General features: G+C 41.8%; 1 protein-coding gene across 6 annotated transcripts; it reads left to right on the plus strand.

Annotated features, from left to right (window-relative positions):
• The first annotated feature begins 3,072 nt into the window (after positions 1-3,072).
• MKRN1 (makorin ring finger protein 1) lies at positions 3,073-23,799 on the plus strand. 6 transcript variants are annotated; one of them, XM_072964338.1, is made up of 8 exons: positions 3,073-3,465; positions 10,470-10,598; positions 16,634-16,863; positions 17,501-17,727; positions 20,009-20,223; positions 20,960-21,070; positions 21,605-21,743; positions 22,106-23,799. In XM_072964338.1, exons 1-8 carry the CDS (start codon positions 3,281-3,283, stop codon positions 22,316-22,318), a joined length of 1,449 nt encoding a protein of 482 aa, XP_072820439.1. In that variant the 5' UTR covers positions 3,073-3,280; the 3' UTR covers positions 22,319-23,799. The 6 variants fall into 6 exon arrangements, with proteins under 6 accessions (XP_072820439.1, XP_072820441.1, XP_072820440.1 ...); XM_072964340.1 differs by lacking the exon at positions 3,073-3,465 and adding an exon at positions 3,674-3,805; XM_072964339.1 differs by lacking the exon at positions 3,073-3,465 and adding an exon at positions 3,716-3,861.
• Positions 23,800-25,632: the final 1,833 nt, after the last annotated feature.

Genomic DNA, 25,632 nt, shown 5'->3' on the forward strand with positions numbered 1-25,632 from the left:
TGAAAAATAATAAAGAAGCAAATTCTATAGTAAGTTAGAAGGTAAGTACTATGCAATAAAGAAAAAATAGAGCAGAGTAAGGGGCTTAGGGGTAGAGGAGTGTGAGGTTGGGGGTAAGGAAACATGTTGCAATATTTTAAAAGGCAGTCAGAGGAGAATTTTTCGTTGAATTTTGGCAAAAGCTTAGAGGAGTTAGCCAAGGAAATGCCTGGGTGATGAGGTTGTAAGAGTGTGACTTGTGTATTTGCATCAGCATGATTCAAAGCAGGACCCTATGCGACCCTCCCAGGTTCAAACCCTTTCTGTGTTCCCTGTTTCTTGTTTGTAGGAAATAGGCTTCATTCAGCCTCCTTGACCTTCCCTGAGTTCCAAAGGGCAGATTCAAACAGTTGCTAATCAGGGAAGGGAGGGAATACAGAAACAAAGGAGGAACAAGTCAAGAAACAATAGTGCAGCCTTGGGGCAGGGTCTTGGTTCCTCCTCAAGGAACATACATAACAATATCTTTGAGTTCTCCTGCAGGAACTAAGGCCCCCACCCAAGTGGAAGATGGTAACTTATGGCTGAGCACAAGATTTCTGGAACATGGCCCTGTTACCTCACCACCAACCAATCAGAAGAAAGTCATACACTCTGCAGCCCTAACCCTAAATTTTGCTTATAAAACTTCTCCCCCCAAACCATCTGAGAGTTCAGGGTTTTAGAGCACAAGCCACTCATTCTCCTTGCTTGGCCTTGCAATAAACCTTTCTCTGCTCAAAAAACTCTGATATTTTGGTTTGTTTGTCCTCACTGTGAGTTGTGGACACGAACTTACATTGGGTAACAAGCATGAGGCCAGAGTCCTGAGAAGGAGCAGGAGAGATGAGGTCTGAGAAGAGGAAGTCACATCAGATGGGGGCCTAGCTTTACCCTGATTGAAACCCTCCTCAGAGGACTTTGAGCAGAGAAAGTCACTCTGGCTACAGGGTTAACAGGAAGATCTGAAAATCAGAGCTCAGGTTGGCTAGATACATGGGGCCTCGGGGACAGCCCTGGGTCCTATCCCCCACTCCATCTTCAAGTTCAGGCTCAGGGCCTTTTCAGGTGTGTCTCTGTGACTCAGTTTTTACCATCTCATGACTGCACGGAAGGCTCTGAGCCAGACACCACTGGTTTCAGGCAAGGGCAGCAGTGGGGAGACAAAAAGAATCCATAATTTACAAGAGGATTTTTCTAAAATAGAAGAATTGTTTTAAAGGACCCTTTTCTTAACATAAAAAAAGTTAAAGAACTTCTTTTCCCACTTTCACGTTTAAAAAACACAATTTATTACTTGACTGTGTTAATAAGGAGACAGAAGGCCCCAAATGGAGTCATTCTTGCTAGACCCCAGGTCACCAAACCAATACTTAATGCCTAACCTAATTGTAGTCTCAACCTGCCCCCCCAGGAATGTAAGCTTAAACTAGTCAACCTGGAGTTACCTAGTCAGCACTGAGTAAGGTAATCTGCCCAATAAGCCCCTTCCATTCCCCTTGAGAGAACAACTCTGCCTGAAACAATGCATTCTTTGCTAATAATTTCCTTTTTCTGCCCCGCTTTTAGCTTTTAAAAACCTTTCCCTTTCTACAGCTCAGTGGAACTCTTTTCTATTTGCTAGATGGGATGCTGCCCAATTCATGAGTCATTCAATAAAGCCTGTTAGATCTTAGATCTTAAAACTTACTTGGCTGAAATTTTGTTATTTAACAACAATAGATAAATACTACTAAGAGCACACCTGTAGTCCAACAAAGATGTATGAACTTGCCGAAGTTGGGGGGCCACACAGGAGAGAATGTGGGCATCCTGGGAAGGGGAGTAGGGGCTTCGTACAGGGTTGAAGCTCTTTTTGGGTAATAACACAAGCAGAAGAGAAGAGCAGTTCTGGGCTGGAGCTGTCATGAAGTGGGGCAGTTTAGGAACTGGGTGTCTCATAAATCTTCGGGAGGTCAGAGGGAGAAATGAAGTGGGGCTGAGGAGTTCATTAGTTAAAAAAAAAAAGCTGCAATTACTCAAAAGTGGATTGTTAGTCATTTTGCAGCCATGGCGTGACCTTGGGAGAAACGTTTTCTGTTGGCTTTGCTACTGTCCTTCTTTGTGTCTGTTGGGTACATTGTGGTCTGATTATCAGTAGGGTGGATCTTCACTTTCTCAACTCAGAGAAACTATAGAAAAGCAAATTTAAGGTCTTATGAAAAACTGCCTATGGAAGCTCAGGACTTAATATGCAGCATCTGAGTGGACAGTGGGCATTAGTGGGGAAACAGGATTATATGCTTTTTAGGTTTCCTAGTGTTAGAAATAACTCTTAGAAGCTAGGATATTTCAGACACTTTTTGTTATTCATTGTCTATTAAGTTAAACCTGTAGCGTAAAGCACAGTGCTAAGGGTTTTACATAGACTAATTTACTTTTTACAGCCACCTCTAGGGTATTGTTATCATTTTAAAATTATTTTACAGATGAGAAAGCAGAAGCATTAAGAGGTAAGTTAACTTACGCAAAAACACATTGCTAGGAATGGGAGAACCTGGAGGTAACAGATACAAGCTAACGCCTGAACCTTTGCTTAGCCACTATATTGTTCTCTTGGGCTAAGGGATCACACCTCTGATTGGAAAAATAAAAGAGACCATTTCTTAAGTGTTTACTCTGTGAATAAGCACTAAGCTCAGTGACTGCCACACATCATATAGCACTCACCGCAACCCTGTGAGGTAGGGCCTACTATCATCCCCACTTGACAGATGAGGAAACTGAAGCTCAGAGAAAACAGCCATATAGCCCAAGTTGGTACAGTTAGTAATTGGTATATTCAGGAAATGGGAAAGTCTGGATTCAAAACTAGGACCGTAACTCCACTTGCCCTCTCCACTGGATCAGCCTCTGCTGGGAAATACTCCTCTGGGTCAATGCCCCTGACATTTGGACTTTGGAGCCTGGGGGCAGTAGGTGGGCGGGGCGGGGCGGGGTGGGGCTCACCTGGGGAAGCCCGCCCCCGCCCCGCCCCCTCAGGCGGAGCTGTCTCGCCCACCAATCAGAGGGTGCTGGAGGCGGGCCGGGGCCGCTCGGGCTCCGGCCCGCAGTTCGAGCCGCGAGAGCGCTCGGAGACGCGGAGCGGGGCCGAGGGGAGAGAGCGGGCGCCTCAGTGTCCTTCCCCTCCCCACCCTTCACCTCACCGCCTTCTCCCCGCAGCCGGGCCGGAACTATGTGATCCCGGAAGTTCCGGTGCCATTGCTGTGTGGGATAAACAGTAATGGCGGAGGCTGCAGCTCCCGGAACAACAGCCACAACATCAGGAGCAGGAGCGGCAGCGGCGGCGGTGGCAGCGGCCTCCCCCACCCCTATCCCCACAGTCACCTCCCCGTCCCCGGGGGCGGGGGGCGGGGGAGGCGGCAGCGACAGTAGCTGCGGCGGCTGGACCAAACAGGTCACCTGCAGGTGAGACGCAGCGCGGCCGGGCGCCGAGCGCGGGGAGGGAGGGGGCCGAGACTGCGGAGGAAGGGGGCGGGCGGAGGTGGGAGGGGAGCCGGCGTTTCGCCGCCGCCGCCGCCGCCGCCGGCGTGGCTGTCCCTGCTGCCGCCGCGGCCTCCCCGCCCGCGCTGCGTCAACCCCCACTGGCCGCTGAGGCCCGGCCGCGCGCAGCCTCGCTGCGGGGCCGCTCGCTGCTCGCCGCGTCCCCGCGCCCGGCTGAGCGGCGCGGCGCGCGCAGGGAGAAGTAGGATGACTCCTCCTTCCTTATTGTCGCCGGATCCCCCACCCCCTGCCTCCAGCTCCGCAGGTTCGGGAAGAGGGTGGGCCGTGTCGCTCGGAGTCCGGTTCCCCAAGACCCTCCAGGTTGGGGAACGCCGTGCGGGCTCCAGGGAGGTGGCCTGTCTGCCGGGGGCCCCCGCCGCCGTGTCATCCATTTGTAACGTCTCCCCGTGGTCTCTCGGCCCCGGTCCCCGCCCCACTCCGAGCAGTAGCTTTTGTTATTTCTTCTTTGTATGTATATCGAGGTTGGCGGTTCTGAGCTTTGTCTTGGAACCGAGTACCGGGCAGAGGTCGTCTCCGCCTTAAATTTTGCGAGCTGCCATTCCCGTCCCCCCGCGAAAGGTATCTCTTTTGAAATCCACGCATCTTAGTTCAGGGTTTCAAGAGCTCGTCTCTCCCCAAGGAGAGAGATTTTTATTTAGGTTTGGCATGTCAGATGAAAATACTTGAAAAAATAAAGTGATTAGTAGAAGACGGTTATACGTATGTGTGTACGCATGTAAAGAAATTATTCAGCTATATGTTTACAAAATTAGGGCGTTTGATTGAATGTCGTATTGGATTTTTTAAAAATGATCAGTGGCGGCTAGAAGCTTTTGTTTTTCTGTCGGTTGAAAAAAATCCATTGAAATGCCGGTTTTCACCAAGGTGGGGTAATTTATATGCAAATACTTAAAATATTCGTAATATACAGAATTCACTGTCCTGGTATTAACAGCGAGAGTGAAGCGTTCCCAGTGCTTAATATACTGTTAAGACATGAATGATAAGCTTAATTAAGTTTACTTTCAATAAGGAGATGGAAAAAGCATAAAAGCTGTTTTAGGTAACTCATCTGTAGATCCTAAGAATACTTGTGCAGTATCCCAATGAATGATAATTTAAAAATTCCTATTTATGGAACTAATTTGAGTCTCTTCTTTTTTCTCTGCAATGCTGCAGTTGATTCACAGGTACTAGTTTTATGAGTTCTTTAAGAAACTCCTACAATGCCTTGCCTATATCCGCCTTCCCAATCTCAGTATAGTCTAATCTTGAATAGCCATCACCGTCTTGACATTACTGTATTTTACTTGTCTCATTATTATCCTGGTGTGCCTGTATTTGAGCTCAGCTTTACATCTCTGCACAGAATTCATTGTCACTTCTACACTTTACTTTCCCCTGTGAGGTACTTTTTTCCCTGGTCTGCTTCCCCTTTTCTAGTTCCTCACCAGTGTCATCAGAATTCGAAACAGCTCACAAGACTAGTTTTTCCTCTTTGCCTACCTTTAGGATCTTTGGCTAATGAAATAGCCTAGATCATTTCTGGACAGTGGGAATTCCTTGCCCATGAACCAGTAGACTTATGTACTTAAAGAGTTTACATAGCGGAGTAATCTAATATTTCAAAGAAACATTAAGAATCAGATACAGGCTTAGATATGCTTCTGTTTTTGTATAGACAGCTTTACAATAAGTACAGATTAGTTAAATCTTGGGTTGAATATTTGACAGTGTTTTCAGTTGTTCTAGGTACTAACATGATATCCTATTTTTAAAAAATCTTCCTCCCTTGAGTATCAAATATATCTTCATTTATTTACTGTAAACTCTGAGCTCTCTGAGAGCAGGAATGCTGTTTTATTTATCATTGTGTCTATAGGGCTTTATTCAGTGCCTAGTATACTCAGTAAATGCTTGAATTGATGTTGGTAGGCCCATACCTAAAATCACCCAGTTTGATATGTGCTTGTTAAGATTTCATTTTTTAAAAAAAGAAGGAAAACCCTTTGTAAATTAACAAAGACAAAAGACTTAACAGAACATGTGTTTATCTTTCTGGGACTAATCAGTTATTCAGTAAATAAGCATTAGTGCCTACACAGAGAGATATAGAGCTAAATGTTAAAGGAAATTCAGAGATGCACTGTATTATAAATTAATGTTTTCATGTGTTTAATAGCAAAATCTCCTTTGAAGAGAACTCAAGATAGTGATGTGTTCTAGTTGCTACCTCTTTCCCCCTCAAATCTAGGCTTTTTTCTTCACTTAGGGTGTAATCCTCTTAGAAGTTTGGATGATGGAAATTTGTGACTGCTCAGAACCATCTGTATTTTCTTGCTGGTTACTATTTCTTAAATATTTCTCTTGAAATTCTCTCTCATTGTGTTTTGTTTTCACAGCTTGAAAACTTAGGTATACCTTTCCCAAGGAACTGTGTTATGCTGCCCCCATCAGGCCATTTTTGATATCTTTTATTAGAGGAATACTGTGAAATAGAAATGCTCTTCCTTTTCTAGTTTCCTTAAGTGTGGGGTTAAAACAAAGTTGTAACTTGCAGGTTGTGATTTGGAATTTGCTTTATTAGAGTGCTTCTACAGTGGGAGACAAATGTATGGACAGTTGAAATAATGCACAAAAACCAAGTGGTTTTTCGTTTTTGATTTTTTAAAAACTTTAAAGTGTAGTTAACATAGCTTAAAATTAAAGGGAATTTTCCCAGAAAGTCTTTATCCAAGTGCTGTAATATCCATAGTAAAATTTATTACTTGCAAACTTTAGTGTTTTTTGAAGGGATGATATTGAAAAAGTTATCCAGCCCAGAGAAAGATTAATTTGCTACTGGCACTGTTTCCCTAAAAAACAAATAGGGAAGTATTTTGTATACAGATACTATAGGAGATAAAAAGCAGTATAAACTGGTTCTTAAACACCAGGAATTTACAATCTAGTTTGAAAAAGGGTACACGCACTCATCAAGAATTAAAGTAACAAAGTAAGAAATGTCGCAGCAGATTAAGTGATTAATAACCACATTAATTAATATTATGTAATTTCTATAAATCCCCAGACAGGCTGTTATGATGCCTAGAAGTATTATGAGGGTATCGTGTGGTTCTCTTGTGCCCTCACAAGCTACTGTTGAGGTTTCTTGTGTGTATCTTGGCCACCATGCTTAGGTTTCCAGGAGGTACAGCAGTAGAGGATTCTAGTCAATTGTATCTGTATTTAGTACTGGACAGTGTCTGCTCGGAATCATAGAATCTTCAAGGTGGAAGGAACCTTAGAAATCATATGGCCCAGCCTTTAACTGAAGGTAGGCTCAGCCTGGGCAGTGGCATCAAGGTGAATTTGAATGGTGGTTTTTGGTGGTGGCATTAAAAAACAAACAAACAAAACCCAACACTTCTCTTGATTGGTTTTGTAGTAGGGAGAAATTTGGGGGAGAGTTGCTTTTTTCCCCCTCTTTCTATTATAAATTGTATTATGTCATAATTTCAGATTTAGAGATGAGTTGGCAAGAAGGGGTTTCACTATGAGGATTGTTTATAATTCTGGAAATACCAATAGTGTTAGTATCACTGAGAGATAAAAGGCAAGTAATACAAACCAGAAACCCAGACCATACATAGCAAACAACCATGTAAAATAATGCTCAGTATTTGGCAGTAGCTACTTAGAGCTTGTATTCTAGTGTTTCTGTTGATTACACAGTATCCGGTGATTTTGTGTCTGCTTGAATTCCTTTAGTGATGCTAGTTCTGGACCTCAGGGACTTACTTCATTGCTGGGTAGTTCTGTTTCTCAGTCCTTATGTTGAGCCAGATTTATGATGTAGCATTCTGCATATATTCACTGTATCAGGAATAGTGCTGGAACAGGTCAAGTTCTTTGTCTTCTGGCTAAACTACTCCAGTTACTTAAAATCTTCTATGTCAGGGTATCTAGATCTCTTGCCTGTTGGTTGCCTTCCTTAACTGATTTGTTCCTGTGTACTTTCTTAAGTACATGTGTGGTCAGAAACAAATGTGGTCAAGGAATGGTCTGACAGGGCAGAGGAAGGATGTGGAAGGAGAGATGTGTGAATGAACGTGAGTACCAGCACAGATGCTGCTACTGCACACATGCTGTTTTTTTTTTTTAAGGTCTCAAGTTCTTTAAATCTAAAGTTCTAAACTTAAATCTTTAGTTCTTAAATCTGAAAGAGTGATGAAAATAAAATGAAATAGCTTACTGAGGATCATACAGCTAGTAAGCAACAAAGCTACAATTTAAACAATCTTCCTAATTCTGAACCTGTGTGCTTTTTATTACTACTTAGAGCCAAACAATCTACTACAGATGCAGCCTGGTGGTGGTGTTAGCTGTTCTGGTAGCTGCATTCACCGCTGGCTTTTGAAACTTGGGATCAACTGAAGTCCCTAGATGTAAATGTAATCAGTTGGCCAACACAGATCACCTGGAAGAAGGCAGTTTTAGTGTTTTTAAATTTTAAATCTAATTCTGACATTTTCTTGTTTCAGATCCTTCAGTGGTTTCTTACTGCTTTAAGATAACTTGGCTTAAAAGGCCCTGCAGGATCAGTTCCCTAGCTCCTAGCCCTTTCTCCCCACAGGTTTGCCCTGTTTCTCTTCACTCTTGGTCATATGCTGTATTATGTTTTGGCCATAATGTGCTAATAGGCCATGCTACACTGTCCTAGGCCAACTAGACTGTTGGTTGACTCTGATTTTCACTCTTGGTTTTTGGATTCTCATGAATAATTTTTACCATCGTGGATGTCAAAAAGGAATAGTGGTGGAGGGGTTGCAGCAGTGCTGAGGAAGAGCACCATGCTGAACCAAAGTGCAGGTGTTAAGGGAGCTAAATCCTTGGAGCAACTGATTGAAGGGAAAGTGTTAAGGTCAGCAGCTGTCAGGTGGTGACATAATGAAGATGTGACACAATGAAGAGCATCATAAAGCTGAGGGCGACAACTGATTGAATGAGAGCATGGCAAAATGAGATTTAAGAACAATCTTAAAATTCCAAGTATTGTGCCTGAGATTAAGGAATTACCTACCGAGCTTGAGATTTCTAGGTAGACAGTTTATCAAGCCTTAAAACTATATCAATATATGCATCTCTATTGAAGGTATTAGACACCTTTGTCTTGTGTTGAGAATTGTGAGAGTGAAAGTTCCCACTGGGGATGGGGTAGGAAGCAACTGTATTCAAATAGTGAAATTGTTTCAAATTAATAACCTATTACCAACTGTGGATACTTTGGAGATACTTTGAAACATGATTATACTAGTTGTGGTTACAGTGAAATGATCATTGGTTTGCTAAGTTGTTGGGTTTTTTTTTTCAGTGTTCTCTTCAATTATGCAGTCAAAAATTTTCTATTGGCACAAGTGGTTTAACTCAAATTTGTGTTATGTGGCACTCAGCTTCAAAGCTTACAGAAAGTTGTCCTGTATTTGAGCAAAAGTTAAAGCCTGAGTTAGATTAAGTTAAACCCTGTAACAGTTGAAAATAGGTTAATTATAGTTAGAATTTGATTTCTGTTTTCTTATTTTTTTATGGACTGAACCCTAGGGCACTTTTAGGATTTTGATAATTATCCACTGTCTTGTAGAAGGCATACTTGCCAGTAATCTCTGAATAGAACCTTTCACATTTCAATTTGAGGCACCCTTCTTCAAGGCTCCTTAGGTAAATGTGAATTTGTTTTCTATATGTCATTCAATTCCTTAGGCCATTGGAGTGTATTTACTGCTACTCTACCTACCATCTGTAGGTAACTGTGACATTCTTGGATACAGTGATGTCCTCTACAAGGCCAGCCTCATTTACACCCAGGAAACAGGCATTTTTTCCTTACTCTGTACCAGCTGTACATAGATGCGTATCTGACAGAGTTATGGCCTGCAAAAATTAAATCTGCATAACTCTGTTCAAGAGAAAGAGACCAATAAGCAACCAATGGGGGGAAAAAAAGGCTGACGGAAGTCAGTGATAGGAGGGAGGATGGGGGTGGTGGTGTTTCTACCCACTGTACAAGATCAGGGTTGTCTACAAAACATAAGACCAGACCCTTGATTATAAATCAATAAAAGATGTTAAAGAAGAACATAAGACCCTTTTCATCATTTCCCTCATCCACCCTAGTTACTTAAAGAATTACAGATTGCTGTGTGGCCCACCCCTGCCCTATTTCCAATTTAGTTGGTCTGAGATAAGGTCTCAAAAGTTGTGTTTCTGGCAAATTCCCAGATGATGCTGATGCTGCCTGCTGGTCCAGGTCCTCTTAGAAACTGAGTCATACTCTGATGCTTGGTTTTTGGAAACTGCTAGTTAGATGCACATGTATGTAATCCCTTAAGGCAGAAGAACAAGAGTCTGCTAAACGAAGGACATAAAATTTCCCTTTGCCACAAGTTTTACTTGTATTTTCGCATGTGGCTTTTAAAGAATTAAAGTGGTTTCTTGAAGAAGTGAAATGTATACGGTAGTCTGACCTGTTCGGGATTACGTTGTTCCTTGCTTCTTTATCTGTGATTTTTTTTTTTTTTTTAGATCTGCCATGATGGCTAAAGTTAGTGGAAAACAAGAAGCTGCCTCTAGGACTATAAAATGAGAGCAGTGGTCAGACTTAACCTGCAGAGACAAGTTCATGACCACCTCAGAGTTTAAATCTAAATTGGTGCCTGAATCTACAGGCAGCCTGTCTTTGGTACCGTAATGGATACTTTTCTGGCCGTGCAGTCTAGTTCTACTTTCTTTGTGTGCACTTCTCATGTTTGTGTAGATAAAATAGAATAGTAGAATATATTACTGATATTTAGGGCTTGTATGTTACTGGTAGCATATGCTGGTCATGAGTTCTTCGAGTACTTACTGGCTTTAGTCATTTGTAACCCAACTTGTGGTTCTTTGTCTCACAGGTATTTCCTGCATGGGGTTTGTAAAGAAGGAGATAACTGTCGCTACTCCCACGACCTCTCTGACAGTCCATATGGTGTAGTGTGCAAGTATTTTCAGCGAGGGTACTGTATTTACGGAGACCATTGCAGGTAAGAATTTGTTTACAAATCAGTTTTGTTCAAGGGTGGATTGGGAGAGGTTGGGAGAAAAAAAATGAGAGTAAAATATATAATTCCAACAGCTTTGTAGATAGTAGATTTAAAATAGTACTTTGAAAATGCTCCTCGGGGATGTTAGCACACTGACAAATCTCTTGCTTGGAGCCAATTACTGAGTTTATAATACAGTCCTGTATTTAATTAGGGGCTGAGGTAAACCTAGGGGGAGGGTGTGGTGAAGGTGTGTCTGCAGACTGAGTTGCATATTTGACCTGGGCTGTTTGCAGCTCTTCGCCGTTAGTATGAATTATGGAGGGAAAATGGGATCGTCAGCGTTTGGAACAGTGTATTAGATTACTAGTTGAGAGGGCTTGTCATTCCAGCTAAACTTCCCTAAACCACCTGAGCTCACAGGGCTAATTCCGAGCTAAGATTTAGGGAAGATGCTTCAGAAGTGTTTCTGGTACGTCTCTCAGAATGTTGGAGAACTGAGAGGGATTAGTAATTAAGTAAGCTCCATCATTGTTCATTGAATTGGTACCGTTACCCAGTTAAAATTGCAGTTCAGCACTAGTGGGTTCTGCTAGAAAGTGAATAGAGCTTTTTCCTCCCAGTTTAGAAAATATCTAGGTGTATTAATTATCTACTGATGTTAAACAGATTACTCGGAAATTTTTAACAGCTTAGAAACAGTAAACATTTATTATGTCAGAATTTTGGGGGGGGTCTGGAATCTGGAAGTGGCTTTGCTCAGAGACTCTCAAGAAGAGATTGCTGCCAGGATTTCAGCCAGGGCTGCCATGGGCTGATATCTGGATGGGAGCTGGAGGATTAGTCCTAGAAGGGTCTGTTGGCGGGAGGCCTTAGTTCCTTGCCTTGTGGACCTTTCCCTGCGGCTGCTTTAGTGTCCTCACACTTGGCAGCTAGCTCTCCCCAGAGTAAGTGATTTAAGAGAGACAGCAAGGATGAAGCCACAATGCCTTTTTGTGATCTAATCTCAGAAGTCACACACTGTCACTTCCACTGTTTTCTGTTTATTACAAGCAAGTCACTAAGACCAGCTCACATTTAAGGGGAAAGAGATTGGGCTCCACCTTTTGGAGGGAGGAGTGTTAGAATTTTGGACATATTTTAAACCATCATACTAGGTAAGATATTTTGGCAGTGTCAGAGCCAATTTTGGCATTCTATTATGAGAAAAGAATTGTGTCAGCTGTTGGGTTCAATGCTTAGAGTTCAAAAGACTAAAATTATTGATGGGGGTGATATTGATGTTTAGTTAGTTATCACATGTCTATTTTACTAGGAAATTAGTCAGGACTGAAAAAGGAAAAGATTCTCTTCACGTGACTGTAGGAAGGAGCCCAGAAATGTAACCTCTTGATACCTGAGTTTAGTGGTCAGTCATTTTGCCCTCTGCTAATTTTTTCACCGCAATATTGCTAGAAAGGAAAAAAAGGACACAATGACATTATCCTCAAAAACAAAAACTAAAAAACTCAGACATGTCTTTTGTAGTCACAATATTAAAGGGAACAAAAGACGTTTGACATCCATCCTACTGTGAGTGAGCAATTCTTTGTAGTAGGTTGGTCTGTGCAGGTTTTTTAGATGCACTTCACTGTAGAGCAGCTGAGTTGCTTGACTAGGCAGTCCTCTGAGAATCCTTGTAAACTATTGGGAGAGAGAAATTGAATGTGGGCGAGAATGGAGATGAGGGTCTAGGTGCCCGGCAGGGAGGAGTGGAGAATACGCTGTGTGACAGACTGTGGGAAAGTGTGGTTGGTTAACAGATGAGCCTCTCATTCGGAAGAGATACTTCGCTGATTGGATCCTGTAGGTGAAATGAATGGGAAATTAGGATAAGTTGAAGAAATCCCAGCTAAGGCCTAGGATCCACGTGTTAATCAGCTTATTTTTCAGGTAGCTTTGCCAGCCCCAAATGGTATTCCGTGTTCTCCTTGGGAGTAAGTATAGAGCCCATCATCAGCATGACCCTGTATTCAGTGGGCTTCCTTGTGGGAGACGGAAGTGGAAGGCCAGGGAGTAAGGTAGGTGCCTTGTTCTGGTGAGGCTCCGATACTTGGGCAGATGTAGGTCACCTAAAGAACTGCTTTTTTCTTTACATTTCCTTTTTAGTTAAGGATATACAGCTCCCTCTTTGGGGGAAAGACCCTGATTTGAGCTGGGTTCAGAGTTCTTACATAAAATGAAAAGAGGTAGGGAAACCTATATCCTGGTAGTCTGCCTGAAAGGAAAGTTTGGTGCTCATTGTTTGGGACAGGCTGGTGTATCAGGTGATGGTTAAGAGCTTGATTATAGACTAGCTAGAGGAGGAATCTTATGGAGGGGCTTGTTCCAAGACTGCTTGTTTCCTTGTTAAAATTGTGCTTGGGGGCTTAAACCTACCTTCGGTCTTACTAAATAGGGATCTTTTTTTATATAACTTGGCCAATGACCAGGGATTTCAAATAATTTAACTCCTAATGAAGGGAATAGTTTATAATGAAAGACGATATCCTAGTTCCAGCAGTTCTGAGAAGCGTAACTGTGTCAGTGTTGCGCAATGGGGGCACTCATATTTAGTGAAGCTGAATCTTTGTTGCTCAGGGCATGCTGCAGGAGATCTAGAATCCCTTATCCCCACTGATAAATGCCGCTGAAAATCCCAGTCACTGTTTCGGAGCACCACTTGGGAAAGGAGCAGTGTTGCCTTGGTGACAACTATTGCTGTGGTAGAACTTGTTTCCTTTGGAGGGGTTTTGCTCTGTAGACTTACTGAATCCCGTAAGTTAAAACCTTTAAGGACAGATACCAGACCTTGAAATGATTAGAGGTGGGGAGTTGTAAGCCAGCCAGAAGGAAAAGGGTCTTTTTTTGCATAGAGGTAGAAGAAAAATTGATTAAACTTCCTTAGATGGAAACTGATACTATATCAAAATATTCTTTACAAGTTATGAAAGAAAAGCACAATATTGGTTTAACTCAGCATTAACTCACCACTTAGCACTTTGACTAAAAGCATCAGTGAGTCTGTGATAATCCGTTAAAGAATTAATTTAGTAACTATAACAAAAGCGCTGTCATAGACTTTGAATCTAGCAGATGTAAGAATCCTCTTTAGCAGGGTTTGGCACACTTTCAGCATGAGGCCAAGACTAAGTATTTTTGCAGCCATAGGTAATATATAAGCTGACAGATGTAGCTGTGATCCAGTGAAACTTTGTTTTGGGACACTGAAATTTTAATTTCATTTAATTTTTGTATCATAAAGTTATCTTTTTTTAACCATGTAAACATGTCAAAATCAACTATACTTCAATAAAAAATAAATAATGCCCCAAACTATTCCTGGCTCTGGTTGGATGTGGTCTGAGGGCCATACCTGGCCAATCCCCACTCTTAAGGATCTCTGTGCTTCACTGAACCATTATGTTTTAGTAAACACCTTTCAAAAAGGGAGTCTTGCTTTTTCTTTAGTCTTTTTCTTGCCTCATTAATTCTTTCTTATTTGTACTCTGGCTTTCCTTGTACTTCCTCACAGATTTTTACCTCGGAAGCATATTTTATGTTGATCTACTCTACACTAAGGGAATAGGCAGATTTGAGAATATAATCCCTTGGAATAAAATTATTTCTTTTTACTTGACATACATTCCTTTTCTAGAGGAACTCTTAATTTAAAAGTTTAATTTTTAAAAATAGATTCTCGTTTGATAGCAGGGACCTTGTTTTTCATATTTGACTCCTCAGGAAGAGGTACAGGTCTTAATGCATGGTAGGTGTTCATTACTGGGTGTTGATTAAAAAAAAAATTAACTGTGAGTATGTTTACCTCGAATTTTAGTCTGTTCTTAAAACAGATTCTTTTATGACCATAGAAAACTGTAGACTATTTGGAAGCAAGAAAATTTCATTTATTTATAGATGTGGAATTTTTTTGCTAATATTCTGTACTTTCAAAATTTTTATTATACCTTGTTGGTTCCTTAATAAATTTACCTTCAAACCAAAATGCACTCCTCTCAAAAACTTCATAGTATTTGCAATTTGATAGATGGTGGTCAGCATTCTAGTCCTGTCTGTTAAGTAGTTTGAGTCATTTACCTTGAAATCCTTAAAATGAATATTGCACAGGAGAAAAAACTGAAACATGAGTGTCATATCTCTTTCTTAGATTCTTTATGCGTCTTGACATTTGGTTTTTATTTACTCCTTTAAAACGTTCCCAAATCCCTGAAGGCCTTCTATATTGGTAAAACTGGCATTTTAAAGTCAAGCCCAGGTTCTTTTCTAACTTAGACTGTGAAAATAATTAAAATATTTTTTCTGAAATTTTCTTCAAATCAGAGAATTACTAAATCTGAAAATTGAGGATCTGGGGCTAGATTTCTAAGGTTCCCCAAGACTCTAAAACAAACTTGAGAGCAATGTTGTTTAATAGAACTTTGTGTGATATAATATATATATATATATTATATTCTCTATCTGCTACCCAAAAAGTAACCGCTAGCTACATGTGGTGCTGAACACGTGGAAGTGTAGCTAGTGCAAGGACCACGGAGGTGAGTTTTAAAGTCTAAGCATACATGGCCCGATACGGCCAGTGGCCGCCCTGTCGTAGGGCGGCTCTAGAGTCAACGGCAGACTTAAGAGCACTTACACATCATCTCTAAAAGGAAAGAATACTTTCTCACAGTTTTTTGACGATGAAATGAGGTGGTACAAGAGCATATTCATGATCTTCAGCAGCTTGAGGGATTCCGGTCTGTGGAATAAAATGCACTGGGTTTTTGTAGCTGATTGCAGGACCCTCCAATTACTTGCACTGCATAGCAAAGTAGGTTACCAAATGCTTGAGTAGGAATATGAAGGTTTAAGATAATATGACATAATGTTAAAGATCAGCTTGGCAAATATTTTAGCCATAAGCTAAAGGACAGCCTTTAGTTAGCTTTTACTTCTTTTTTAGATGTAAACACAGACACCTATCATACAGATGACCCATGGCTAGTATTGCCCAATTAATTGATTAATTGCAAGAACTGCTAGTTACATACTGTACCTTATAATGCAGTTTATGTACTAACATACATCATTAATTTTTTGTTTCTGAATAAATCTCAGCATAAAAAGCTCAAAGAATTGAGGGTTTTCTCAGGCAACAAATTAATTCTTGAAGAGAATTAGCTTTTTTATATGGAGGTATGGATTCAGTGATAGTTTTACATATGAAAAGGAATCAGGAAATGCATAGGGTAAGTAAGCATTTAGAAAAGAAGTAATTGGGTGAATGAATGGATATAGGAAAAGAAGATAGATATTGTATATTTAGCAGATACTTTCCCTCCCTTTTAATATTGGGGACATTTTAATTTATGTGTTGGTAAAATGTTCCACGTTTTCACTCGTTGAGTTGGAGTATCAACCTTGCTTTGGTTTATCAGTTGGTCAGTTTTGGCAGCAGTCTCTAGCAGAGTTGCTCTGGAAACAGTAGATGGTCTGCTATCTGAAACTCCTGATTAGAGTGGAATTTGAAGGATAATAGGTGGTCTGCGCCAGGGCTGGGCAAACCATGGCCTGTAGGGCAAGGCTGACCAAAGGCTGTTTTCGTAAAGTTTTATTGGAACACAGCCAAGCATAGTAACTTAGATAATGCCCGCAGCTGCTTTGGAACTGCCTCTGCAGAGCTGAATAGTTGTGGCATGGCAGTATGGCCTGCGAAGCTGTATGTATTTTACCCTTTAAAGTGAACTGCCCCTGGTCTATGGCCTTGCTACTCATAGTGTGGTCCCTAGACCAGCAGTATTAGCATCGTGCAGGGGCTTGTTAGCCATTTAAAATTAGGGGCTGCATTCCAGGCTTAGAAATTAGGTACCTACCTTTTAGCAATTTCCCACATGATTCATATGCACAGTAGTTTGGAAAGAACCCAAGGACAGGATCGAGGAATGTATATTCCATCTAGGGGCTTCTGATTAGACAGTGACTGCTGACTTTTTTTTTTAACTGTTTTTTTGTTTAAGATATGAACATAGCAAGCCATTGAAACAGGAAGAAGCAACTGCTACAGATCTAACTGCAAAATCATCTCTTGCTGCTTCTTCAAGTCTCTCATCAGTAGTTGGACCGATTGTTGAAATGAATATAGGCGAATCTGAGTCAAGAAATTCAAACTTTGCAACCGTAGGAGCAGGTTCAGAAGACTGGGTGAACGCCATTGAGTTTGTTCCTGGGCAGCCCTACTGTGGCCGTAGTGAGTATTTTGAAGAATAAAAACAAGTTAGAAGGCTAGACGGTAGTCCATCAACTAGCTGAGTTTTTACAACCTTCCTGCTTCTAATCTTCGTATTTATGGCCTAATTTTAATATTCTTACATTGAATTCCCTAAGACTTACAGAGGGAATTAAAGAAACTTTTTGAATCCCAATAGTAATGAGTTTAGAATATTCTGAAGAACTGAAGCCTTTCTCCTTTAATCAGTGCAATTCCTCCGAGAAGTACATAAAAATTCTTTTTTAAAAAACAAAACGAAAACAAGCCTAATCTCGGGAAATGTCAGCATTAGAAAAGATTAATTTCTTTCAAGAGTAAGGGAATTAGTTCAATAGACTATTTTAGACTGTTTTGGAGTTTAATTGAAGGTCTTTTTTTTAAATTTTATTTTATTGAGTTATAGTCAGTGTACAATGTTGTGTCAGTTTCCAGTGTAGAGCACAATTTTTCAGTCATACATGAATGTACATATATTCATTGTCACATTCTTTTTCACCGCGAGCTACCACAAGTTCTTTTTAATTTTTTTCTTTTCAGTTAGGTTCTAAGTTACCCTACAGTACGTATATCTGCCTTAGCCACTTTGGACCTTTACCACCCTCTTAAACATTTTCAGCTGCCCCTTCCTGCACTGAAGCACCCCTGCAGGGCTCAGTGACCAAGGAAGAGTCAGAGAAAGAGCAGACTGCAGTGGAAACGAAGAAACAGCTCTGCCCCTATGCTGCGGTGGGAGAGTGCCGGTACGGGGAGAACTGTGTGTATCTGCACGGAGACTCGTGTGATATGTGTGGGCTGCAGGTCCTCCATCCAGTGGATGCTGCCCAGAGATCACAACATATAAAAGTAAGTCTTAAGGACGTTATTATGTTAAGAAGTGTGAGAACTGTGTTTTCCCTTTCACAACAGTGTCGCTTCATTTCAGAGAAACATTTGATGAATTGAGTGGTTGTCAGTAAGTAGGAGTATGTTCCTCCCTGGGCTTCTTGAATGCTTTACCAAGAAATCCTGCTTGTAGAACCTCAGGCTATAGGCGTTCCTCCCACAGCTTAAAAAATAACAGCTTTTCTGAGATTCACATTCCATACAATTTACTTTTCTAAAACGCATGTTTCATTGTTTTTAATATATTTACAGTGTCGTGCAACCATTACCGCCATTCTAATTTTAGGGCATTTTCATTCCCCCAAAAAAGAAACCTCATACTCATTAGCTCCATTTCTCTCCATACTACCCTTCCTCCGGCTCCTGGCAGTAACTAATTTTCTTTCTGTTTCTATGGACTTGCCTGTTCTGGACATTTCATATGAATAGAATCATATGTGGCCTTTTGTGACTGGCTAAAATATTAGCATATTGTTTTCAGGGTTCATTCATGTTAGTGTATGTCAGTACTTCATTCCTTTTTGTGGCTGAATAATCCACTGTAGCACTTTATCACGTTTTGTTTTTCCATTTAAATCTCACCTTTTGGCTATTGTGAGTAATGCCATGAACATTCATGTATACATTTTTGTAGATTTTTAATTACCTTGGTAGAGTTGGTGGGTCATATGGTAACTCTATGCTTAATATTTTGAATAACTGTCAAACTTTTTCCACAGTGACTGCACCATTTTACATTTTCAACAGCAATGGATGAGGGTTTCAAGCTAAGTTTTTTTTTTGGTGAGAAGGGAGGTAATTAGGTTTGTTTTATTTTTTACTTTGTAAAAATTGAAGTATAGTCAGTTAACAATGTTGTGTCATGTTTATTTTTAATGGGGATACTGGGGATTGAACTCAGGACCTTGTGCATATTAAGCACACACTGTTAACCACTGAGCTCCACCACCCCCCCTCCAGGCTATGATTTTTAAGCTCATTTGCAGCATGAATTTTTTTGTTGAGAAGGCATTGTATTACAAACCTTAATATTTATTGGAGCAAATTTTTCTTCTAATCATCATCTCTGTTTAATAAAAATTAATTTGATCATTGGAGGAGTGAAGCATGGTGTAAGGTGGTTTGAATCCTACCTTCACAGCTAATTGGCTCTGTGAATTTAAGTAGATTAAATCAAGTTTAGGAAGAAGATAGAAATATGTAATATTGTGGTTATGTGAAACCGGGGTGACTTTTCTGTTGCTGTTTTTTTTTTTTACATGTCCTACAATTGGCATTTTCTTATAGATTAAAATACGTGTAATATAATGTTATGTCAACTATACCTCATTTAAAATAAAAAATATGTGATGTCTGCACAAAATCTTGTATATGAATGTTTATGGTATTATTCATAATAGCCGTAAAGTGGAAACAACGGAAATGTCCATCACCTGATGAACGGATAAATAAACTGATCTGTCCATCAGTAGAATATTCCTCAACAATAAAAGGAAATGAAATGCTCGTATCTTCTACAACATAGAGACTTTGAAAATGTCTAAGTGAACAAAACCAGTCACAAAGGACCACGTATTTATATGAAATGTCGGAAATAAGCGTTATCTACAGGCTCGGTGTTGCTTAGGACTTGGGGGCGTCTAGGGGAAAGTGAGTGTCCCCTATGGCTTTGGGGTAATGAAACTGTCCTAACACTGATTGTGGTGATGGTCGCACAGCTCTGCACATTCCAAAAAACATTCACTTGTATACTTTAAATGAATGCATTATATGGTGTGTAAATTATATCTCAATAAAGCTGCTTGGTTTTGAATGTGAAACTTACATGCCTGCCACATAATTGTCACGTAATAAATGTTAGTTTCTTCCACCCTTATTTTCTGACAGGCTGTAAGGATTAGAGCCTTAATCCTAATTACATTTTCCATCTAGAAACCACTAAATCAGCAAACTTAGTATAAGAAACTGTTGTAATGTGGATAACAGCAGGGGATGAGTTGCAGGATAGAGAAAATTGGGTAATTTTTTAGTCCTTGTAGTTTGACTTTGTAGTAACATGAAGTCCCAAAATATCGGTGTACCTGTAATCACCTATGAACAAAGCAAATTTTAATGTCACCTTGGGAACATTGTTTTTTTCAATAGACTTTATTTGATTCTCTGAATGGGAGTCCTTGACTGTCTCGTTGCGGTCTGTCATCATTCCACGACTTGATCGCACTTTTCTCCCCACTTTTTCTAGTCGTGCATTGAGGCCCATGAGAAGGACATGGAGCTCTCATTCGCTGTCCAGCGCAGTAAGGACATGGTGTGCGGGATCTGCATGGAGGTGGTCTACGAGAAAGCCAACCCCAGTGAGCGCCGCTTTGGGATTCTCTCCAACTGCAGTCACACCTACTGTCTCAAGTGTATTCGCAAGTGGAGGAGTGCTAAGCAATTTGAGAGCAAGATCATAAAGTGAGACTCCTCCCCAATCTCCGTTTGTGCTTTCTGTTTTGGGGAAGAATTTAGTATCTTGTGCCAACTTTCAACCAGATGGACCGCATTTAAATGCATGCATTTTATCTTGAAACTGGGGTATTCTTCTAGTTGGGGTTTCTTTGTATTTCAGCCAGCTTCTAGATTAGGTGGTACATCTTTTATTTGAATGAGGAAACCCTATGTATCAGTAGAATCTTCGTGCTTTTTTCTGAGGAGATTGTGTTTAATGGATTAGCCGGTTTAGGCTCAGAGAACAAACTTACCTAGCTCTGAATGTATGTTTCCTGACGTTTTACATTTTCCACTTTCCTATTCCATCCATTAAGCTAGCCAATAATCCACCATCCTTTAAAGATTGTTCTCATTACTGAACAAAAACTACATAATCTAAACAGAGCAAAGTTACAAGAAATAAATTTATTTCAACGAAAGAAAAAGGAGTCTGTGTGAAATGTCTTCTTTTGTTGTTTCTGTTAACGAAGTTACTTTTTTTTAACGACTGGCTAGCCATTGAATTGAACTGATAAAGGAGTTTGCCTTGCCTCAAAAGGAATGGTCAGTTGTGTGACAGTGTGTGGAACCGTTTCAGGAAGTGCCCATTTGCCTTTCAGTTAAGTCTTTAAGTCTGGAGGTGACACACCAGGGTGTGTCCTTGAAGGAGAGTGGGCCTGTAAAGGGAAATTTGCATTGCAGCCTGTTCATTGTTTCCCAGGTCCTGCCCAGAATGCCGGATCACATCTAACTTTGTCATTCCAAGTGAGTACTGGGTGGAGGAGAAAGAAGAGAAGCAGAAACTCATTCAGAAATACAAGGAGGCAATGAGGTATGAGCACTGCAGCCTTTTCTCAAGCTAAGCGCCTACCTAGCTTGGGTTCACTTTGAACAGAACAGTGCTGCGTTACATACTCCTACCTCCTTCCTACCCTTTCTTTGACTTCCTGGTACAGTTTATTCTGTCACCCCTGGTAACACTTACCCAGTGTGTGTCTTGCTAGAACACAGTCCCTGGGGCGCATGCCGAGGGGCTGTGTTATGATGGAGTCTGTGCTCTGCTAGCTGAAGCCCCAGCAGTGGGCTTCTCCCTCACTCCGAGTCCGTGGTACAGTCGTCCTACATTCTTTCTCGAAGGGTGTCTCTGCTGGACCTGCGATGCCAGAGCTGTTAAACAGCTAGGCTCAAACAGCTTGTTTCTGGTCAGAGTTTCACACAGTAGCGCACACACGTGTCAGAACACACCGTGGGGAGGGGCTGTAAACATGCTGGTTTTCTCCCTTCCTGTTAGAAGAAACCCTGGGTGATAGTCAGATTCAGACCTGAAATCCACCGTGAATAAGGGTTGCGATATTTTCCTTTCCAGCAACAAGGCGTGCAGGTATTTTGATGAAGGCCGTGGGAGCTGCCCATTTGGAGGGAACTGTTTTTACAAGCATGCGTACCCTGATGGCCGTAGAGAGGAGCCACAGAGACAGAAAGTGGGAACATCAAGCAGATACCGGGTAACTCTCACTGTTTTTTTAAAGGAGGGGAAATACACGCTCTCAGCCGAGTCCCACACAGACTGGGGTAGGGGCAGGAGAAGACCAACAGTCAGGTCTGGGAGCGAGCAGGACGAGAGTGTTGGAGGAAACCAGCCTCAGCAAACTGGGAGGGAAGTGAGAGGAGAACAGTAGAATGCTTAAAGCCCTAGACTAAGCTGTGCCTCCAGTAACCGGAGGGGAGGAGCTGGTAAAGTCGGAACCCTAAATGAGAAGTCTGGTTCGTCATGCCCTCTGGTGTGCTGGACGTTTTGCCTTAGAAACCACAGAATAGAAGATGCTACTCGGCAGTGCCATCCCTATCATGGCCTTGTTTTTTACAGGCCCAACGAAGGAACCACTTCTGGGAGCTCATTGAGGAAAGAGAGAACGGCAACCCCTTTGACAACGACGAAGAGGAGGTTGTCACCTTTGAGCTGGGCGAGATGTTGCTTATGCTCTTGGCTGCAGGTGGGGACGACGACCTGACAGACTCTGAAGACGAGTGGGACTTGTTTCATGATGAGCTGGAAGATTTTTATGACTTGGACCTATAGCAGCTTAGCGTGGCGTGTGAACTGGCCTGCTGAGCCTCAGACAGCAGCTGTCCCCTGTGGTGGTGTGGCAGTGCCCGGGGTCCTCTCCCAGGCAGGCCTGTCAACTCCAGGTGCTGTCCTAATCATTTTCACCCAGGGCCTGTCTTCTCAACCCCTCACCTTTCCCCAAGGCGTGTGTTTTCTCTGTTTAAAGAAGTTACAAAAATAAATCTTAAAGTTAGTTTTTTTGTAACATGAATTTAACTGTCAGACAGTTAGTGTAGGTTTGTTGCGTCATCTGTTTGCAGCCAGATTCACACGGTTCTAGGGTAGTGTTTCTGGACTTCCCACCCCATTTTGAGGACCCCAGGTTCAAAAGTAACAGCACTGGCCCTGCTTTGGGTCCAGGAATAGGGGTGGTGGGTGAAGGACCTGAACTGTGGCAAGTCACCTTCTGCTGTAGACTTAGGAGGTGGGTCCTTGAGGTTTCTGGTGAAATCTGCACATCTCTGTTTTTATGACTGTTCTCCGCCCTGTAGTCCCCACCCTGTGCACTTGTTCCATGGTTTTGGTCTCTTGTTTAATTGCACACAATACTACTGGGTAACCAGAACCAGGTGCGAATGTGTTGAGATTTTTACCATGTTTAGCATGTTAGGAAAATTGTGAAAGAACGCATATGAAAGATAGAGTGACATAAAATAAATCCAGAATTGGAAGTTGACTCCCAAGGGCTGATAGACTTGAAACGTGTGAGTGTGTAACAAGCTTCTCATCCCTGCATAGATGCAGTGTTTGTAGCCTTAGTGGAAAAACCTGGTTTAGTGACTTCAGCCTTTTGTGACAAGTAGATCTTAAAAGGACAAAGCAGTATGTTGGTAGCTGTTAACAGAGCAGTACTAGCTCTGTCTGTCTGTATAAATATAGAGAAACGGGCTTGGCCGTAGTCATTAAACTACCTGGTTATCCCATATATTAACACAAACTGGGTCTTGGAAACACAGTTGTATTTAACATTTTATGATCTCCTGGCCTTTCCAATCCAGGCACCTTTTGATAAACCTTTGTCCTCATTTGAGGGTTTTGTTGTTGGGTGTTTGTGTTGTCTTTGTGGGTATTTGCCTCATTCCATCCCTGAGCCCTGCAGCTGGACAGATTCAGAACTATGTCCTACGGCGTTTCTTAGAGTCATTGGTTTGTGTAATAAGTCACAGTTTTCCATTTTAGGGGAAGGTGTGGTAATCCACGAGCCAAGCTAAAGTTAAATTATTAGAAGAAATCCCTGATCGGAAATTTTAGCTTTGTGTTTTGTTGCTCTTATTTCCTGAAAATAACCTTGGGGTGCTCCTGGTTGGTCCACCTGCTGCTTTGATTCCTTGGGTCCCACCCATTCTTTCACTTTAAGAAAAAACAAATAATTGTTGCAGAAGTCTCTGTATTTTGCAGCTGCCCTTTTGTAAGAAGCACTTTTCCCAAATAAAACAATTTTTAAAACCCATAAATCGGCTTTCTGTTTTGTGCAATGAACTATTTTGAAATGTGCTGATGTCGAAGCATAGTATTTCTTTCATTGCCTCCTGAATCAGTTCATCAGCTAGTCAAATTTCTGTGCATATAGGTTCACTGAGAAAAGCCAACACCTTCCCAAAGACATCTAGCCTGCTGAGAGATGTTTGAGAGATGAGGGGAAACTTACCAACTGGGATCAGCAAATTATTGTGTATTTTAAAATTTACAAGACTAACCCTTAGGCCTCCTTCACTGGCCCAAGGCACTGCCGGTTTCTGCTGCCACGCGCTTGTATTTGAACCAGATTCCTACCAGCAAATAACAGGTAGGTCACAACATGCTGTGTTTTGAAAGGGTATTTTTCTTCCTAATTATTCTATTACATAAGTTCTTCACTAATAAAATAAAAACCCTTCCATCACCCCTGTGGAACACCTTCAGTAACCTTTTTGCAGTGGTTATTTGTAAAATAATGTCTAAAATTAAGAATTTATAGTTTTAATACCTGAATTAAGAATTGATGCTATTGAAAATGTTTCCTCACCTAGGATTGTGTGTGTTGTGACTGGTTATTGTCATGGCTGAAGGTCCACTGAGGAGTCTGGGAGTTTCTATAAACTCCCCACCAGTGGGTCTTCAGTTGAAGCTGCTCCCTTCCATCAGCACCCAAAGTTCACCTTCAGCTGCTCCAGATCAGGCCATGCTGGGGACCACACGTACCCCCGAAGGATGCTGGGGAGCCTCAGAGGTGAGGAAGAAGTTTTGGGGATCTGAGTGGGGGAGAGAGACTAAAGTCTCTGCTTTTTGGTGTCCAGAGAGCAGGAGGAGGCTCATAGTTGCTGCCAGATTGGCATGTCTGAGTCTGGCGGGGAGAGCGGTCTAGGCATGGCTCCGCTGGTGTAACAGCTTACTTCTGGAGTTTAGGTAGTTTGGTGTTTGGAACAGTTTTCTTTGTGTCCTGGACAAGGCAGTGGAAGCTCATGTATCAGTCCTCGCTTTGTGCAGCTGCCCTGGAACTGCCTGTGTCGAGAGGGAGCTCATTCAGTGTGATTGGGGAACCACCGCGGCAGGTGAACTGCTTTCTGATTTGTGCAAAAACTACAATCTCAACATCTTTCCTGCCACCACACAATATAGTTGATGTTTCCCTCTGTGACTAACTCCTGTGGGCATACACAGATTCTTATTTTCAAAAAAGGTTGGTGGGGAAGGGTAAAGCAAACACTGTGGAAGATTTTGGGGAGGGAGAGGGTATGAGACTGATAAAGGTATCTGTAGCAGCGTTTGAATTTCCAGGTTTGCTTTCTGGGTGTATGGGGGGGGGGGGGGACAGGTGCAAAGCCCATCTAACTTTCGCGGGCCGCTGGAACATGAGCGGAAGTGACATGTATGATTCCCAGGTGAAAGTTTTAAGAGCCAGTCTGTGGTTTTCCTCATTCTCCCTTTTTCTATGGCAATGGATAATTTCTGAGAAGGTGGCTATTCACCAACATGGGTCACAGTGTGAGGAGGGGGTGGGAGCAGAGCCCTCACCCAACCTCCGAGGGGGACACAGTGCGAGTTCTGGGGGGAAAGCCACTGAAATTTTGGTTATTTGTGTTGTTGCAGTGTAGCATCCTGTCCTATGTTGAAATCATCTGTTTAACTGTTATTTTACCTGCCCCCCCCCAAACTCTAAGTTAGACTAAGGAATGGACATTTTAAGTTGCATGCATGATGGTCTGTTGGTCACTAATTTGCCTGACTGCTGGTTATTAAACCTCTGCGATTAACTCCTGTGGACGTACACAGATTCTTATTTTCAAAAAAGGTTGGTGGGGAAGGCT

The sequence above is a fragment of the Vicugna pacos genome, chromosome 7, assembly GCF_048564905.1.
Source record: "Vicugna pacos chromosome 7, VicPac4, whole genome shotgun sequence".
Lineage (NCBI taxonomy): Eukaryota > Metazoa > Chordata > Mammalia > Artiodactyla > Camelidae > Vicugna > Vicugna pacos.